Source organism: Oncorhynchus kisutch, linkage group LG21 (genome assembly GCF_002021735.2).
Source record: "Oncorhynchus kisutch isolate 150728-3 linkage group LG21, Okis_V2, whole genome shotgun sequence".
In the NCBI taxonomy this organism is placed as follows: domain Eukaryota; kingdom Metazoa; phylum Chordata; class Actinopteri; order Salmoniformes; family Salmonidae; genus Oncorhynchus; species Oncorhynchus kisutch.
The window spans coordinates 23,607,125-23,627,465 of NC_034194.2; the positions used below are offsets into that span (position 1 = coordinate 23,607,125).

Sequence of the window (20,341 nt, forward strand, 5' to 3'; positions counted from 1 at the left end):
GGCAAATGTTAACTACAGTAGCTAACATTTCCCATGAATGGAAGAGAGGCTTGCGAGCAAGCATTTTAGCCAGGTAGCCTAGGACAACAAAAAATAAAAGCGTGTACAATATGACAGGGTGATAGACCGTTTCGTGAACAGGAAGGAGAGGAGAATGGCATTGGCGTTTCTCTACAATTAGGGTGAGTCAACTTGCTACCTGCATGAACGCACACGCACACACAAACACACACGCACACAGAAATCAGAACCATGGACAGCCACATCATATTTAGCTTTCCGTTGATTGGAATAAATTGTTTATGGTATCTTTAGTGGTCGCTGTATTAGACTAAGCAGAGGTGATTTGATAATGTTGAAATGTTGAAGTTGAAATGGTGCTGGAATAGTGGAGGCAGCTCTTGTTTTCATTGCGACTTGCTGTAACTCTGTGGTTCTCAATCAATAGTTGTTTAGACCTGCCTAAAATAAATAATGGATTTATTGTGATGGTGTATATTCAACTGATTTAATAGACTTTTAAAATGTAGATGTTCCAAAGGTGCGCATCAACATTTGTATGAGGCTTGTATGTGTGAAGGCCTGGATATGCTAAACATGTTTATGTTAGTATGTTAGTTAGTCTTTTGCAACATAATAACCGGCTGACACAATTTCATGACTACCACAGCCCTACTCTGAGCTCCTTGACTACCTGGGTAAACAATGACTATCACTTTTTGTTTCCTTTTTTTTCCTTTTTTTTCTACTGTGTTATTGACTGTATGTTTGTTTTACTCCATGTGTAACTCTGTGTTGTTATATGTGTCGAACTGCTTTGCTTTATCTTGGCCAGGTCGCAGTTGTAAATGAGAACTTGTTCTCAACAAGCCTACCTGGTTAAATAAAGGTGAAATAATAAAAAATTATAAAAAACTCAGTCACTGTGTCTCTCAAATACTTCACCATAACCCACCAGTGTTATTACTCCGTGAGGTAGACATTCATCATGCAGTCAATTCTCCAATCAGTCAGTTATTACTCCGTGAGGTAGACATTCATCATGCAGTCAATTCTCCAATCAGTCAGTTATTACTCCGTGAGGTAGACATTCATCATGCAGTCAATTCTCCAATCAGTCAGTGTTATTACTCCGTGAGGTAGACATTCATCATGCAGTCAATTCTCCAATCAGTCAGTGTTATTACTCCGTGAGGTAGACATTCATCATGCAGTCAATTCTCCAATCAGTCAGTTATTACTCCGTGAGGTAGACATTCATCATGCAGTCAATTCTCCAATCAGTCAGTTATTACTCCGTGAGGTAGACATTCATCATGCAGTCAATTCTCCAATCAGTCAGTGTTATTACTCCGTGAGGTAGACATTCATCATGCAGTCAATTCTCCAATCAGTCAGTTATTACTCCGTGAGGTAGACATTCATCATGCAGTCAATTCTCCAATCAGTCAGTGTTATTACTCCGTGAGGTAGACATTCATCATGCAGTCAATTCTCCAATCAGTCAGTGTTATTACTCCGTGAGGTAGACATTCATCATGCAGTCAATTCTCCAATCAGTCAGTGTTATTACTCCGTGAGGTAGACATTCATCATGCAGTCAATTCTCCAATCAGTCAGTTATTACTCCGTGAGGTAGACATTCATCATGCAGTCAATTCTCCAATCAGTCAGTGTTATTACTCCGTGAGGTAGACATTCATCATGCAGTCAATTCAGTGTTGTGATTTATTATATGTTTCCTTAACTCAAGGTTTTTCCATTTAAGTAGTACATTCTTCACATTGTTATTGATATGTTTAGTCATTATGTTGTGTCTCTCTTTCAGACTCTCAAGACAGTGGCTGTCTGTGCTTCTGTTCCTGTTGGTTACTGATCTGAGTTCTCCTTCGAGAACATCCTGTCCCTTTGTGAGTTGAATGGATTTGGGCGGATACTACTGTACAGTACACACACACTCACACACATAACACTCATAAGAAACACTCACATGTAGCCGACACACACAGCATGGAAAAAAACACCCATATTTTTACAATACCAGGAAACACAATATATGCAGCTTGTATGTAAATGAATATACACTGTGTTTACAAAACTTTAAGAACTGCTCTTTCTATGACAGACTGACCAGGTGTAAACTACAATCCCTTATTGATGTCACTTGTTAAATACACTTCAATTAGTGTAGATGATGGGGAGAAGCAGGGGCGCAACATTCAACGGGGTTATGTCCCCCCACATACTGAAATTGCATGTTTGTCTCCCTCAGTTTTATCAAAACAATGTGATACAAAAAGCGGCAATGGTGTGCTTTAGGACCATGCGGACACCTAGAGTGGTCGGGTAGGCTGTTTGGAGTGTTGAGAAGGCTGGATTTAGGACTGAGTGGACAGAGCGGCTGATAGGCTGTGTGAAAGCAAAGCTTCTGGAAGTCTGGCTGGACCAGCAAGGGAGAGTTGAGCATATTTCAGTGTGTTGAGCTCTTTCACAGAGTTGTAAAAGTAAGCAGAGCAGAAACTGGCTACTCTTTAGTTGACTGATGTAGCTGGCAAGATAACTGCTGTTGAAATTAAAACCTCTTTTGGATCGGCTCCTTTTTTTCAATTTTCGCCTAAAATGACAAACCCAAATCTAACTGCCTGTAGCTCAGGCACTGAAGCAAGGATATGCATTTTCTTGGTACCATTTGAAAGGAAACACTTTTAAGTTTGTGGAAATGTGAAAGGAATGTAGGAGAATGTATATATTAAATTTTTTTATTGATCTGTTATTTTATCTGGTAATTTGACTGAGAACACATTCTCATTTACAGCAACGACCTGGGGAATAGTTACAGGGGAGAGGAGGGGGATGAATAAGCCAATTGTAAACTGGAGATTCTTAGGTGACCTTGATGGTTTGAGGGCCATATTGGGAATTTAACCAGGACACCGGGGTTTACACCCCTATTCTTACGGTAAGTGCCATGGGATCCTTAATGACCTCAGAGAGTCAGGACACCCGTTTAACGTCCCATCTGAAAGACGGCACCCTACACAGGGCAGTGTCCCCAATCACTGCCCTGGGGTATTGGGATATACACTGCTCAAAGACCTGGACTAAAGCATCCACCAAATCCTGGACAGGCTGTGGTGCATCCATTGGTGGATGGAACGAGACATGAAGTCCCAGATGTGCTCAGTTGGATTCAGATCTGGGGAACGGGCGGGCCAGTCCATAGCATCAATGCCTTCCCCTTGCAGGAACTGCTGACACACTCCAGCCACATGAAGTCTAGCATTGTCTTGCATTACGAGGAACCCAGGGCCAACCGCACCAGCATATGGTCTCACAAGGGGTCTGAGGATCTCATCTCGGTACCTAATGGCAGTCAGGCTACCACACGGAGGACTGTGCGGCCCCCCAAAGAAATACCACCCCACACCATGACTGACCCACCGCCAAACCGGTCATGCTGGAGGATGTTGCAGGCAGCAGAACGTTCTCCACGGCGTTTCCAGACTCTGTCACGTCTGTCACATGTGCTCAGTGTGAACCTGCTTTCATCTGTGAAGAGCACAGGGCGCCAGTGGCGAATTTGCCAATCTTGGTGTTCTCTGGCAAATGCCAAATGTCCTGCATGGTGTTGGGCTGTAAGCACAACCCCCACCTGTGGACGTTGGGCCCTCATACCACCCTCATGGAGACTGTTTCTGACCGTTTGAGCAGACACATGCACATTTGTGGCCTGCTGGAAGTCATTTTGCAGGGCTCTGGCAGTGCTCCTCCTGCTCCTCCTTGCACAAAAGCGGAGGTAGCGGACCTGCTGCTGGGTTGTTGCCCTCCTACGGCCTCCTCCACGTCTCCTGATGTACTGGCCTGTCTCCTGGTAGTGCCTCCATGCTCTGGACACTACGCTGACAGACAGGAAGCATAGGAACTGAGAAGTGGTCTGTGGTCCCCACCTGCAGAACCACTCCTTTATTGGGGGTGTCTTGCTAAATGCCTATAATTTCCACCTGTTGTCTATTCCATTTGCACAACAGCATGTGAAATGTATTGTCAATCAGTGTTGCTTCCTAAGTGGACAGTTTGATTTCACAGAAGTGTGATTGACTTGGAGTTACATTGTGTTGTTTTAAGTGTTCCCTTTATTTTTTTGAGCAGTGTATTTTTAGATCAGAGGAAAGAGTGCCTCCTACTGGCCCTCCAACACCACTTCCAGCAGCAGTCTCCCATCTAGGGACTGACCAGGACCAATATAACACATTAGATCTGGTAAAAGATAATACAAAGGGAAAAAAAACAATGTTTTTTTGTATTTTCATTCTACCATCATCTGTACCATCAGATGCATGGCCATAATGATTTATTCCAGTCCAGGTGCCATTTAGATATTGCCCACTAGATGCCAGCAGTGTATGTGCAAAGTTTTAGTCTGATCCAATGAGCCATTGCATTTCTGCTCAAAATTTTCCATCAAGACTACCCAAATGTGCCTAATTTGTTTATTAATAACTTTTCATGTTCAAAACTGTGCACTCTCCTCAAACAATAGCTTGGTATTATTTCATAATAATAGCTACTGTAAATTGGACAGTGCAGTTAGATTAACAAGAATTTAAGCTTTCTGCCAATATCAGATATGTATATGTCCTGGGAAATGTTCTTGTTACTTACAACATCATGCTAATTGCATTAGCCTACGTTAGCTCAACCGTCCCGCAAGGGACCCACCAATCCTGAAGAAAAACTTAAAAAAACTAAACTAGTGTTTATTGACAGAGCTGAGCTAGTATTTTAACTGTCATGTAACGCAAATGTTTCATCCCCTCTCGACTGAGGTGAATGAATTAGCTACGCTAGCTAGTACACCTACAACAGCCAGGTCTAGCCTCTAGCTATATGTCAGATAGCAATATGAGGTGGCTATTACTACTATCTAACAGCTGTTGTTTGTTTGGACATGCTTTGAATCCTTTGTAATTGTCCTGTTTCAACAAAAGTAAATTAACTTGGCTAGCTTTCGCCAGTTGATGTACAGTTAGCGAGAGAGCTGGCAAAAAGTTGGCAAACATTAGCTATTATTTTTGCCACAATCACACTAGACCTGAATCAAATGATGAAACCATAGGCCAAACGATTGAAGATTGAGATTGCGAGGTTTTTTCAGTGCAATGTGAGTTTTATTAGTCAGTATGGCAATGTAATGTTATTGATCTGTCAGTTTCCCCAGCTAATGCCCTACTTTTCACACTGACACAGTAATTAACAGCTCTAACTTTACAGGCTTCACTGTCATGGTCTACAGCAGAGGTCTGCGCCAGACCGATTTCTTCATCCTGCTCCTGCCTGCACCTACAGCTTTTCATCTTGCACCCACTGGCTTTCTGTCCAACTCCCACTACCTCAAGAACTGGTCCCAAACCCAACCAACCACAGTCCCGCAATGTTATTTTAGGCGTATGTGACGCAGCTCACTTGCCAGCCATGGTCCCAGCAATTTTGTGCCCTATAGGCAATATCAAATGACCAAAAATAACTTAAGAAATAGGTTAAATTAATAGAGATTCTTACATGGCCCTTATATCTGTATTACTGGCCTAGATCAGAGGTAGAGTACCAGTCAAAAGTTTGAACACACCTACTCAAGGGTTTTTCTTTATTTGCCAAGAGTGTACAAAGCTGTCATCAAGGCAACAGGTGGCTACTTTGAAGAATCTCAAATTTAAAATATATTTGGATTTGATTAACACTTTTTTGGTTGCTACATGATTCCGTATGTGTTATTTCATAGTTTTGATGTCTTCACTATTATTCTACAATATAGAAAATAGTACAAATTAAGAAAATCCCAGGAATGAGTAGGTGTGTCCAAACTTTTGACTGGTACTGCATGTAATAATGATCTCTCCCCTAGCTTGATGACTGTGGGCATTTTTACATTTAAAAAAAGGGCCAACACTGATTTTGAAATTGCATGCGGGGCTACCTCATTACGTGACCTTGAGCAACCATGACCGACTCATGTCCGCTACACACTGTATAAACTAGCTTGACTGATTTTGAAGTTGCAGGCGGGGCTATCTTATTAAGTTACCTTTTGGGCAAATGGCCAACTGTAAGGGGTGCGTAACTGGTGGCAGGGAAGTCAGACGCAGGAGAGCAGAACTAATTAACAGCCGGAGCAGTTTCATTGAAAAACCAACGGCGTAAAGAAATAACCAACATGGGTACAAAAACCCGACGCGCACCAGTAAACATGTGCATAAGCACTTACAACAAACAATTCCACACAAAGACGTGGGGGGGAACAGATGGTTAAATACACAACAATAAATGAGGGAAATGAATACCAGGTGTGTAGGAAAACAAGACAAAACAAATGGAAAAATGAAAAATGGATCAACGATGGCTAGAAGACCGGTAACGCCGAACGCAGCCAGAACAAGGAGAGGAACCGACTTCGGTGGAAGTCTGATTTTGAAGTTGCAGGTGGGGCTACCACTTTACATGATCTTTTGGGTTAAGGGCCAACACTGATTTTGAAGTTGCAGGCGGGGCTAGCTCATTGCGTGACCATGAGCAACCATGACAGATTAAAGTCCACTACATATAAATTAGATTGATTGCTAATTCCAGACGTTAGATGTGTCGATTGTATCCCCTGAACTACTATCTTCAGCCCCTAACTATGTTAGCTAGCTAACAGGCTAAGAAGCTAGCTAGCAAGTTGATTCACACAAATGTCTGGGTCATTTAGCTAAATAGCTGCAGTGCAACATAACCAAAGCCAAAACCAACTTTTTCTAAACACATCAATCTATGAATATATGGCCAGTAACAATATCATCAGAGTAGATTACATAACCTTGGCCTTAACATTCTTTGAGTAGTTGAGTTAGTCCTCGGTGAGGCAGTTAACAAAGCTGTTTCTTAACTCAATACTGTTAAAGCTGCAAGACATGAGGTGTTATTGCAGGTTTTTCCTTTCTAATGTAAACTGGAAAATGAGAGGCATAAAGCAGATAACAGTGTTCAATGAATTTATTGATTTGTCATGTCCATACCTATTTGTCATGTCCATACCTATTTGTCATGTCCATACCTATTTCTCATGTCCATACCTATTTGTCATGTCTATACCGATTTGTCATGTCCATACCATAGCAATCAGTGTGCACAATTAACTATGACAAATGATTTGATGAAGGCTGTACCCCTTACTGTACACTTGGAGATCTGTGATAGAGACATTGTCCTACAGGTAACACTGTTGTTATTATTCTTAAAATAATCACTGGTGTTCAAGAAACAGGTTAGAATTTCAACTAGTTTACCTTGATAATGATTTACAACTTAAGATTGGAAGAACTTCACGAAAGAGCAAGAACATTTTTGTATTGAAAAATTATGTGAACCCTTTGGAATTACCTGGATTGGTCATGTAATTTGATCTGATCTTCATTTAAATCACAACAATAGACAAACACAGTCTGCTTATTCTAATAACACACAAACAATTATATGTTTTATGTCTTTATTTAACGCACCGAGTAAACATTCACAGTGCAGGGTGGGAAAAGTATATGAACCCTTGGATTTAATAACTGGTTGACCCTCCACCATACTTTACAGTTGGGATGAGGTTTTGATGTTGGTGTGCTGTGACTTTTTTCTCTCCACACATGTTGTGTGTTCCTTCCAAACAACTCAACTTTAGGTTCATCTGTCCACAGAATATTTTGCCAGTAGCATTGTGGAACATCCAGGTGCTCTTTTGCGAACTTCAGACTTGCCGCAATGTTTTTTTTGGAGAGGAGTGGCTTCTTCCGTGGTGTCCTCGCATGAACATCCTTCTTGTTTAGTGTTTTACGTATCGTAGACTCATCAGCAGAGATGTTAACATGTTCCAGAGATTTCTGTAAGTCTTTAGCTGACACTAGGATTCTTCTTAACCTTATTGAGCATTCTGCACTGTGCTCTTGCAGTCATCTTTGCAGGACGGCCACTCCTAGGGAGAGTAGCAACAGTGCTGAACATTCTCCATTTATAGACAATTTGTCTTAACGTGGACTGATGAACATCAAGGCTTTTAGAGATACTTTTGTAACCATTTCCAGCTTCATGCAAGTCAACAATTCTTAATGTTAGGTCATCTGAGATCGCTATTGTTCGAGGCATGGTTCACATCAGGCAATACTTCATGTGAATAGCAAACTGACATTTTGTGAGTGTTTTTTTACATTGCAGGGCAGCTCTAACCAACATCTCCAATCTCGTCTCATTGATTGGACTCCAGGTTAGCTGACTCCTGACTCCAATGATCTTTTGGAGAAGTCATTAACCTAGGGGTTCACATACTTTTCCCGAGCTACACTGTGAATGTTTAAATTATGTATTCAATATAGACAAGAAAAATACAATAACGTGCAGGTTATTAGTTTAAGCACATTGTGTTAGTCTGTTGTGACTTAGAGGAAGATCAGATCACTTTTTTGACCAATTTATGTAGAAATCCAGGTAATTCCAAAGGGTTCACATACTTTTCCTTTCAACTGTATTTGCAGAATTATTGAACATGCGACTAGTGGCTAACAAATTGACACTGTAAACTTGACTGAACACAGCTGAGTGGCAATGGATACCCTTGCAAAAGTAAATATTAGCTGCAAACTTCCAGCAAGTTTGTGGCAAATTTGCTGCAAACTAAATTGTGTGCCACAAAACATTGCCAGAAGTTTGCAAATGTTGCCACTAGTGGTGAAACTGCAGCAAAACTATTGGCAACAATAAAATGTATTGGCACTAGTTGCAAACAGTTCAACAGAGTTTTTTCTGGCAAATAATTATCTTGAGATTCTGTTTCAATCTGTGGCAAAAATGTGGCAACAATATGTATTGCCACAAGTGGCAAACAGTTTACCAGAATTACACATGCGTTTCAAGACCAGTAACCGGTCATCTTTCTGCCATTTTGGTGCCACTCCAGCCCTTGCTTCCGATGGAGAGCATTTCCACCTGGCTGATGGGGGGCAGCTTGGTCAGCAGGATCTGGAAGGCAGGAGGGGGCAGTCTGCTGGAAAAGCTGCTGGGGTTTGCCTGCACACAGCAATGACGTTAGCAGAGAGGAAGAGGCAAAATGAGATGTTTCACTCTTGACAAGATCTGTCCAAAATAAGCCCAATGTGTTTCCATGGGCTTATTTTGGACCTATGGGCTTGTTCCCTGCCTTCCCGCTTTTGGGACAATGATTCCCATTGTTAGGGCGGAGACATAAACATCTCGTCATGATATAGGCCTACAGATCTTTGACGTTAGTCAGGTGAACCACTCCCTTCTCATAGTTTCCAAAGGGTAAGATCACAAAATAGATGAGTTGAAAGGAACAATGTAAGGTCTGGACTGGAGCAAATAAGTGAATATAGGAAAGGCTTTTCTTCCCCCAAAATGTTTTGTACCCTTTAGACAACAGAAATTCAGAAGAATCAGATTGATTACAGTCCATATCGTAGATCAGCCCCCTTACAGAGTCTCTGGTATTGTCCCCTGTGAGATATAATAACTCACTACTGTAGTGTTTACAATTGACAATATTTACTACTGTATGCAAACAGAAACTTTACTTGCAAACAAAATGTCACAAGAACTGTGGTGGAGGATGGGACTACAATAACCTGAACACTACCATGCTGTAGAGTAGCACTTACATCCAGAATATTTTGCTGTAGGCTTCAGCTACAGGACTTGGCATAGAAGGTGGTTGAGAGAGCACTGTAGGCTTCAACTACAAGGGCTCTTCTCCACCCTTCTCCTGAAGTGTGCATTTGCACAGTCCTCGTCATGGATTTAAAAGCATAGGATAGTTTCCAGCATTGCTTTGCTAAATCCGTACAAGAAAGTGTGCTTTGGGAAAAAGGTGGGGAATCGGGATGCAATTCACACAGAAACATTACATTTAAGTCAAACTCATATTAGTACTGCCTATGAGGAGAAACAGTGCCAAGTAATGACTTGCAACTATAGAATTAGATACTGTAGACATTATCTACATTTATCCTCCACCTATCTATCCAAATAGTAATAGTAAAGAAAAGGACTAGGGCAAGGACAGACTGTAAACTAGTTTCAGGACTGTTGTTTCCACCGTGGCACATTGGTCAGAATGCAAATGAGGAGATTGAGTAGGAATCCAGGTTTAGGGGTATTTATTACACAAACACAAATGAACACAGGAACGAACAGAGGCACGTTGGGAGAGGGTTTGGAATGAAGGTTTTGTAGGGCTTGTAAGGCCGGTGGGAAGGTTAGGAAGGATGCTTTAGGAGTGGTGGCTTGTAAAGGCCTTGGAGATAGGATGTGGATAACAAGGATGTGATGATCTGGATGGAAGATACAAAAGGGAAACTTTATCAACACATAACATAGAGGTGCAGACATGACAAAGTAGTGCCAGGTGACTATGGGGAATTGGCTTAACATATAGCATCCAACGCAGGAGACTGCCAGGATAAACATAACAAAGGAGTAATTAGCATTATCAAACTGATGACATGGGTATGAAAGGGAAATAACGAAGGGCAACAAATATAAATATATACTGTATATATATGATTATTTAGTGCTTACATTTCTCCAAACAGTACAATAACAAGGGGCACATATTTCATCATATCATACACATTGGAAGGAGTAAGGATAGGGCTGCCCCGTGGCATCACCAAGCATAAACTGAACTGGGCTCAGTTTCCCAAAAGCATCTTAAGGCTACGTTCATCGTTAGAACCTTTGTTCTAACAGGAATAAGTTAAACTATTAAATTACTTTCCTCACAAGATTTGTATTACATTTCCAGAATCTACCTATAACTATGACTCCAAATCATTTTAAACAGTGGGACAAACTCCTGAGCAAATTTATCTAGGAAGGAAGAAAAGCCTGTGTCAAACTTAAAACAATTTAAATGCGCTTCTACTGGACTGACACTGTAAATTCATTAGGCCTATGGACCTTTAACCATGCTTCTGTCCAGCAGATGGCGACATTTATATTTTTCCTCTTTTGAACAGCGCCCTTCACACCTGCATGTCATGTGCTGTCAAACTGTCAAAACTTTTTCACAAGGATTCATTGTAACAATTAAATGATGATATTGAAATATCATGGCACTAACCAATTCTTATTTGAATCTAATTTGACATACAATTAAATGCTATTCACTGATCTTTCTGTATGATAAATACAATTTCAAAATAAAAGACAACATACCTAAATGTATTAAAATAAATTATTATTATTATTATTAGAATTAGACGTAGTAGTAGCGCTAGTTTTATGTTAATATTAGGCCTTACTATTATTGTTGTTGTTGTTAGTAGTATTATACGTTTGATTATATTTATTGTTTTTAGCTTGGCCAAGGCTACTAGGAATAGGAGAGTCCTGACCTGGATCTACAAACTCACACAACTAACTTGTCATATACATAGTCTATAGGCCTGCTTGTCTTGGGAGAACCATTGGACTGAGCCCACTATCTTTCCGGTTTCTTACTACCGGTAGGCTACAGGAATCTTGCTCCCCGGGCTCCGGAGTCAATTCAGCTATTTACCCGCTATAAAGAAATGTCATATTTTTGTTGACTGGATATACACAATTGGGATTGACTGTCAAGGATTTTTTCGCACTCAACCATTTTAGCTGTCTCTCTCAGGTTTGAGGTTAAAGGGCATCTTGTATTTAGTGATGTATTAAAATTTGTTCTGCGACGACTCGCCCCAAGAAGTGCCTTGTTTTCGCCCAGTTGAGCTGCGAGGAAATGTCTGGCTGAGGATTTGTAACCCACGAAAACCTTGGCCCGTTTTGTAATGATAGATTAATGCACCGACAATGGCAAACAAGGTAGGATGACATCTTTACAGAAGTGTTTTTTTTTCTGAAAGCTGGCGATCTATCCATTTTGAATTGTTTTAGCACCAGAGTTAGTCGGAGAAGGAGAATATCAGGGTTGTGAGAGTTCTATTTTCAGTCTGGCGCTCACCTCGAAATTGGTTACATTTGTGAACTATTTCCCCGGTATTAAGACAGGGGAGAAGACATTTTATTTTCTCTGTTGTTCGTACTTCAAAATGGCTTAGGAACGCTTTTATATGAACATGGAAAATATGTATCATTAAAAAGTGTCTTGTGACATTTTATTACCCTTCCAGTGCGGGTCATTTCTTTACGCTAAGAACTCTGGGAAGTGTAGTGCTTTGAGCACAGAACTTTGTGGCAGAGTGTGAAAATGTTAAACGCTTTGGTGTTAACTTATTGATACGCATAAAAGCCCACTAAAGATAACTAAGGTACCAAGCTACTAACATTGCACTATGCAGGGTATTATGTAATCTATAGCTGTTATTATTATGTGCAAAATGCTACGATGAGGCTAGGCGTGAAATAGACTGGCTTGGAATGAAAGGGAAAGGCCCATTCGTTCTATGAAGGATTCCTCCTCTAACATTCTATAATGGAGCATCCTAGAATTCTATGGAGGTGTACGTTGTATAAAAGATGCTGTCTTTTGAGTTAATCTCTGGTGATTTCGCTTGAGACTGCATGCTTCCTTTTGGGGTAGCGTTTGAAGGACAGAATTGAAATTGATTTCACATTCTAAGGAATCTTGACTATGTGGTTCCGCCTTTCTATGGAGTATTCAACTGAAACATGTCAGCCATTCCTGTACTTTTATCATCAGCAAGAGTATGTAGGCTACACAAGGGCCACATCAAATAGATCCTATTATGTAGCCTAAGTTCTGCGTTCCTTTTTATGGTCTGTCCAGAGGTTCCAAAGAATGTTGGCTATTTGCTTCCACCCTCTCGTCTCATTGTAATCCATTCTATGAATCATTAGGAATGTTGTATTAGCCAACGCTCTTCTCTTCCATCAGCTTCAGTGTGTAGCCTAGCTGTAGATCCAGACACTGAGCTAAAGAGCACCCAAAAGTCTTCTGACAACTTGCATTTCTGCCAAAACTGACTGACTCACTCTGTCTATGGTATCATTCTTTCTTCCTCCCCCTCTCTGTCCCCCGTCTTCTCCCGGCCTAGTGGAAGCTGGCTGGGAGGCTAACATTAAAATAGACCTCTATTCAGAGGCTGAAGGTGCTAAGCAGACAGACAGACAGACAGACAGACAGACAGACAGACAGAGAGAGAGAGACCGAGACAGAGACAGACAGGGGCATTTCCATGGAAAAGGACCCGTGAGTACCAACATGTGAAATTCATAGGAGCATATCAAATTGGGTGTCAAATGAAAGTATATATTTTTGGGAAATTAAGGCATAGATATGTTTTTCAACCGTTTTCCATCCTAAAAATTAGGAATAAGTAAAGGCTTTGATTTCTGGATAAACAGATGGAAAAGGGGACTTAGAAAACATATACCAGAAAGTCTTAAAAGGTATCAGAAATAGATAAAGACCGATGTCAACTAATATCAACACTTATATTTAGTTTTGGAGAAATTCCTACCTTCTGTAAATTCAAGACATATTGCCTTGTGCCTTTAAATTCCGTTACCAAAAACCCACATACTGTATCTTTAAAATATTTTCAAATTTCATGCCCTTATGAAGAGGGACGATAATGAAGTAACAAATACAGTGTCTTCAGAAAGTATTCACACCCCTTGACTTTTTCCACATTTTGTTGTTACACATTCTGAATGTAAAATTGATTAAATTTAGATTTATTTTGTCACTGGCCTACACAAGACCAGGGAAGTTTTCCAATGCCTCACGAAGAAGGGCAACTTCAAACATTGAATATCCCTTTGAGCATGGTGAAGTTATTAATTACACTTTGGATGGTGTATCAATACACCCAGTCACTACAACGATGCAGGCATCATTCCTAATTCAGTTGCCGGAGAGGATGGAAACCGCTCAGGGATTTCGCTATGAGGTCAATGGTGACTTTAAAACAGTTACAGGGTTTAATGGCTGTGATAGAAGAAAACTGAGGATGGATCAACAACATTGTAGTTATTCCACAATAGTAACCTAATTCACAGAGTGAAAAGGAGGCATGTACAGAATAAAAATATTCCAAAACATGCATCATGTTTGCAACAGGGCACTAAAGTAAAATTGTAAAAATGGTGGAAAAAGCTATTCACTTTTTGCCCAGAATACAAAGTCATGTTCTGTTGCAAATCCAAGTACCACTCTCCATATTTTCAAGCATAGCGGTGGCTGCATCATGTTATGGGTATGCTTGTAATTGTTTAGGACTGGGGGGTGTTTCAGGATAAAAAAGAAACAGAAGGGAGCTCAGCACAGGCAAAATCCAATAGGAAAGCCTGGTTCAGGGTGCTTTCCACCAGACACTGGGAGATGTGCGCCAAATCTACACTGGAGTTGCTTACCAAGAAGACAGTGAATATTCCTGAGTGGCCGAGTTACAGTTTTTCCTTAAATCTACTTCAAAATCTATTGCAAGACATAAATGGTTGTCTAGTAATGACCAGCAACCAATTTGACAGAGCTTGAAAAATGAAAATAATAATGGGAAATGTTGCACAATCCAGGTATTGAAAGCTATTAGACTTACACAGAAAGACTCACAACTGTAATCGCTACCAAAGGTGCTTCTATAAAATATTGCCTGAGCTGTGCATGCTTATATGAATGAGATATTCTGTAGTTCATCTTCAATACATTTGCTAACATTTTTTAAAACATGTTTTCACTTTGTCATTATGGGCTATTGTGTGTGTATATTGGTGAAAAACTCAAATGTAATCAATTTTGAGTTCAGGCTGTAACACATCAAAATGTGGAATCAAGTCAAGAGGTAGGAACACTTCTTGGCGCACCCATCCCGTTTGCGGGATCATTTTCGTCAACATCCGCTGAATTGCAGAGCGCCAAATTCAAATGAAATTACTGAAAATATAAAATGTTCATGAAATCACAAGTGCAATATAGCAAAACACGGCTTAGCTTGTTGTTAATCCACCTGGCATGTCAGATTTCAAAAAAGCTTTTCGGCGAAAGCAAACCAAGCGTTTATGTAAGGACATCTCTCTCAGCAGACAAAACATTACAAACAGCTAGCAGCAAAGTAGATTGGTCATGAAAGTCAGAAAAGCAATAAAATGAATCGCTTACCTTTGATCTTCAGATGTTTGCACTCACGAGACTCCCAGTTACACCATAAATGTTCCTTTTGTTCCATAAAGATTATTTTTATATCCAAAACACCTCCATTTGGTTGGCGCGTTATGTTCAGAAATCCACAGGCTCGAGCGGTAACGACGGGGCAGACGGAAATTCCAAATAGTATCCGTAAAGTATGTAGAAACATGTCAAAAGTTTTTTATAATCAATCCTCAGGTTGTTTTACAATAAATAATAAATAATATTTTAACCGCACCGTAGCTTTATCAATAGGAGAGAGAGCGAGAAAATGTCTGCTCCAAGCTGTTGGCGCATGCAAAACTCTGCTGGCACCCAGCCATCCACTGACGCGATGTGATTGTTCTCGCTCATTTTTCAGAATAAAAGGCTGAAACTATGTCTAAAGACTGTTCAGATCATGTGGAAGCCATAGGAAAAGTAATCTGGTTGATATCCCTTTTAAATGGAGCGAAGGCATGCAATGGAACAGGGAGCTTTCAAAATAGAAGGCACTTCCTCTTTGGATTTTCCTCAGGTTTTCGCCTGCAATATCAGTTCTGTTATACTCACAGACAACATTTTGGTAATTTTACTCCTCTTTGTTTGAATGATTAAGTGATTCATTACTAAATTGTTAACGGAATTACCAAAGAATCAGTAACGGAATTACTGCAACTGAAGTTGCTACAATGGGAAATCATAATAGTCACAAACCACAGTTGGGTTACCTGCTACTGTCCTCCCTTCCACTGGCATACTGTTCAGCTCATAATTGTTTTCTTTGAAGAATCTCCAATACAGCACCAGTCGAAAGTTTGGACACACCTACTCATTCAAGGGTTTTTATTTAATGTGTACTATTTTCTACATTGTAGAATAATAGTGAAGACATCAACTATGAAATAACACATGGAATCATGTAGTAACAAAAAAACTGTTAAACAAATCAAAACATATTATATATTTAAGATTCTTCAAAGTAGCCACCCTTTGCACACTCTTGGTATTCTCTCAACCAGCTTCATGGTTGAGAGTCACCTGGAATGCATTTCAATTAAGTGTGCCTTGTTAATTTGTGGAATTTCTTTCCTTAATGCGTTTGAGCCAACAGTTGTGTTGTGACAAGTTAGAGGTGGTATACAGAAGATAGCACTATTTGGTAAAAGACCAAGTCCATATTATGGAAAGAACAGCTCAAATAAGCAAAGAGAAATAACAGTCCATCATTACTTTAAGACATGAAGGTCAGTCAATCCAGAACATTTCAAGAACTTTGAACGTTTCTTCAAGTGCAGTTGCAAAAAGCTTTCAAGTGCAATGATTAAACTGGCTCTCATGAGGACCACCACAGGAAAGGAAGACCCAGAATTGCCTCTGCTGCAGAGGATAAGTTCGTTAGTTACCAGCCTCAGAAATTGCAGCCCAAATAAATGCTTCACAGAATTTAGGAAACAGACACATCTCAACATCAAATGTTCAGAGGAGACTGAGTGAATCAGGCCTTCATGGTCGAATTGCTGCGAAGAAACCACTACTTAAGGACATCAATAAGAAGAGACTTGCTTGGGCCAAGAAACATTAGCAATGGACCATAGATCGGTAGAAATCTGTCCTTTGGTCTGATGACTAAAAAATCTCAAATTTGGGTTCCAACCACTGTGTCTTTGTGAGACGCAGAGTAGGTGAACGGATGATCTCTGCATGTGTGGTTCCCACCGTGAAGCATGGTGGAGGAGGTGTGGGGGTGCTTTGCTGGTGACACTGTCAGTGATTTATTTAGAATTCAAGGCACACGTAACCTGCATGGCTCCAAAGCATTCTGCAGAAATACGACATCCCATCTGGTTTGCACTTAGTGGGACTATCATTTGTTTTTCTACAGGACAATGACCCAACACACCTCCAGGCTATGTACGGGCTATTTGACCAAGAAGGAGGGTGATGGAGCTCTGCATCAGATGACCTGGCCTCCACTATCACCCAACCTCAACCCAATTGAGAGAGTTTGGAATGAGTTGTACTGCAGAGTGAAGGAAAAGCAAAGCTGTCATCAGGGCAAAGGGTGGCTACTTTGAAGAATCTAAAATATTTTAATTTAACACTTTTTTGTTTACTACGTGTGGGCGTCACTACAGACCCTGGTTCGATTCCAGGTTGTATCACAACCGGCCGAGATTGGGAGTTCCATAGGGTGTCACACAATTGGCCCAGGGTTGTTAGGGTTAGGGTCATTGTAAATAAGAATTTGTTCTTAACTGACTTGCCTTTTAAAATAAAGGTTAAATAAATAAATAACATGATTCCATATGTGTCATTTCATAGTTTTGATGTCTTCACTATTATTCTACAATGTAGAAAATAGTAAAAATAAAGAAAAACCGTTCAATGAGTAGGTGTGTCCAAACTTTTGACTGGTACTGTATGTTTCACAAGTTTGGACAGTACAGTGAGTAGAGTACAGTGAGTAGAGTACAATACTGTCAGTAGAGCACTGTCGAGTACTGTACAATAGTGAGTAGGGCACCACAATACAATATAGTGAGTAGAGTACAGTAAAGTACAGTCCGATGTGATATAGTACAGTATATTGGACTGTATTGAACTATGCTCTACTCTGCTGTACTGTATTGTATCATACTGCACTGTACTCTCCTGTGCTCCGCTGCACTGGGCTGTGATGTCCAAAGTTACACATCAGGGACCCATGATGTAATTCCGTTACCGGAATTCTGTTGCAGTTGTAAATCCACTTCACTTACTGTAGTTCAATAACCAAAATATATATATTTTTTACTCAAGGTGCCATGTCATTGCTAACACACAATTCTTTCTGCAGACATCTTTGTATCTTAATTTAGAGTACGTAAAAAATCTGGTCCCATTAAAACCTGATGGAGATTTTCCCGTAATTCCATGACCAAAGTTTGCATTGGCACAGTTCTTCCACTCAATGATTTTTCTACATTTTCTGTTGAAGTTATTAAGTTGTTGAACTTTGGAATCAATGTTATTTTTTTATTTTTTATTTTTTTTGGTACATTTTAATGTGAAAAAAAATCCGTTACCGTGGAATTGCCCACAGACATTGCTTCAGTCTGTCTAATCGATACGCTAGCTGCCCAAGCACTGACGTAGCTCTGTGAATTCTACACCATTATGACAATAGCATTCCCTCTTCTGTCCGAGACTCTCATCCCCTCTTTTATCTTCTGTACATAGCATAGGCCAGGAGGTTTCCCTGACCATGTGACCTAACCAGGAATAACTCTTGGCCCTAGCTATGGCTTTCTACCTCTCCCAGAGGCCTTTCATACTGAAATGCTACAACGTTCTTTGAAGTTACTGCTGTAGCCTTGGGGTTACCAATAGACCAATCTGTGCAGAGGTCAAGCTGAGCTGTCTAAAAATGGCGTCAGTGAAGAAGTGAAAGAGGTTAATCATGGAGTGATATGATCACTTGTTTTTCTCTCACTTCCCTCTTAAAGAGGCGTAGAGGGAATTGGGGGGGGTTACTGTTTCTCGAAGGAGCCCCTTGTCAAGAACACTGTTCCCACTGTCAGATCCCCCCCTGCACACGCGCTTATTTCTATGGGCACAAGCTCTGTTTATCTCACAAACTGTTCACACCCCTCTTGTTGGCGGAGAGAACATTTAGTAGGTTTAAAGCTTATTTCCTTTAATTCTACACATTTTGTCATGGGGTGCATAGAAAATGTTTCCATTTGTAAGCTAACACATTTTGCCAAGTCTAATGTGTATTCATGTGATGTTTGAGTGACTCAAACATTACAACAATCTATGGACAAAACATCATAGCTAAATAACATTAACAGGGGCTAGTTGATCTGGACATTTCTGACAAGTTATAAATATCTATAAATATATAAGTATGCAATGACTGACATGACAAGAGGAACTGATGATGCACTACCCAATTTTTGAAATTGCACCTTGTGCATTCTACTATTCTACCCCCCCCCCCCCCCCCCCCCCCCCCCCACACACACACACACACACACACACACACACACATACATACAGTTTGAGAACCACTGGTCTAGTGGACTGAGTCACTAGGGTGAGTTGAGGCCGTCGGAATGGGCCTATCAGGGTTCAAGCTCTGTTTGAGATGTATATACAGGTGCTGAGGTTGAGTCCGCACAGCAGAAGTCCTTGGCAGCAGAACTAGTTCAGCTTGTTTGAGGTTGAGATTTCCTCACTCCATTCCTCAGCAGATAAACGATGATGTGTGTCTTGTGTTTGGCCTGATTGGCCTGGCCCTGATTGTGTTGACTCTTGTTGTGTTTCTCTCAGGCACAGGTTTTGTATGACTTCACTGCTGAGCCTGGAAACAACGAGCTGACCGTGAGAGAGGGAGAGACCGTCACTATCACCAATCAGGTGAGCACGTGACTGACCCCCCTCCTGACCCCCCCCCCCTTCATTACCCCGTTTCTCTTTTTCTATCCCTATCGTTACCCATCTCTTTTTCTATCCCTATCGTTACCCATCTCTTTTTCTATCGCTGTCTTTCTCTTCCACATATCTCTCTATCTGTCTCTATTTTTGTCCTCATACAGTATTCTTTTCTCTCGAACCCCCTTTCTCTCGTGCGCGCTCTTACCCCCCATCTAACTTTCTCACATCTTTCCCCCTCACACCACACTATGCATATACATCAGTTCTGTGTGCATTTATGTGAGTATAAAAGTATCATGTCTTGCTGGCTCAACTATATTCTGTGTCCTGTTTACAGCCCTGTAAAGTCACATGATCAATATCTCACATGATCACATAGACAATAAAAGCTCTTCTCTGTAGTATAATGAGCCAACGTGATGTCACTGCTATCATGCGGGAACGGCAGTTCAAAGGTCCAGTGACTAACTGTTTCATCATCAAATCTGTCATCAGCCAATCACGTCATATCATGACACTCTCTTCTCACAAAGCCAATCACAGTCTCTCTTATTGGTGTGTTTTGTTTCAGGGTGTTGGAGGAGGCTGGATAGAAGCACAGAATTCCAGAGGAGAGGTTGGACTAGTGCCAGAAGACTACATTGAGGTTAGGGAGTGGCTTGGAGTGTTGTCGATGGAACTGGCTTCATTTACACTTTATATCAATGTCTTATTCCTTCTCATATATTGTTTCACTGTTTTTCAAATCTTCTATGTATAATTTACTTTTCT

At 40.6% G+C, this 20,341-nt stretch overlaps 1 protein-coding gene across 7 annotated transcripts in view; it reads left to right on the plus strand.

Moving 5' to 3' along the window:
- Positions 1-11,450: 11,450 nt before the first annotated feature.
- snx9b (sorting nexin 9b) overlaps positions 11,451-20,341 on the plus strand; it is a 30,373-nt gene continuing 21,482 nt past the window's right edge. For 2 of the 7 annotated variants that reach the window (XM_031800223.1, XM_031800224.1), the window contains exons 1-3: positions 11,489-11,883; positions 19,466-19,552; positions 20,142-20,216. In XM_031800223.1, coding sequence (XP_031656083.1) covers positions 11,872-11,883; positions 19,466-19,552; positions 20,142-20,216 — 174 coding nt within the window. In that variant the 5' untranslated portion in view covers positions 11,489-11,871. Of the gene's footprint in view, positions 11,884-19,465; positions 19,553-20,141; positions 20,217-20,341 lie in introns of all 7 variants that reach the window. The other 5 variants (XM_031800227.1, XM_031800221.1, XM_031800222.1 and 2 more) reach the window with 5 other exon arrangements.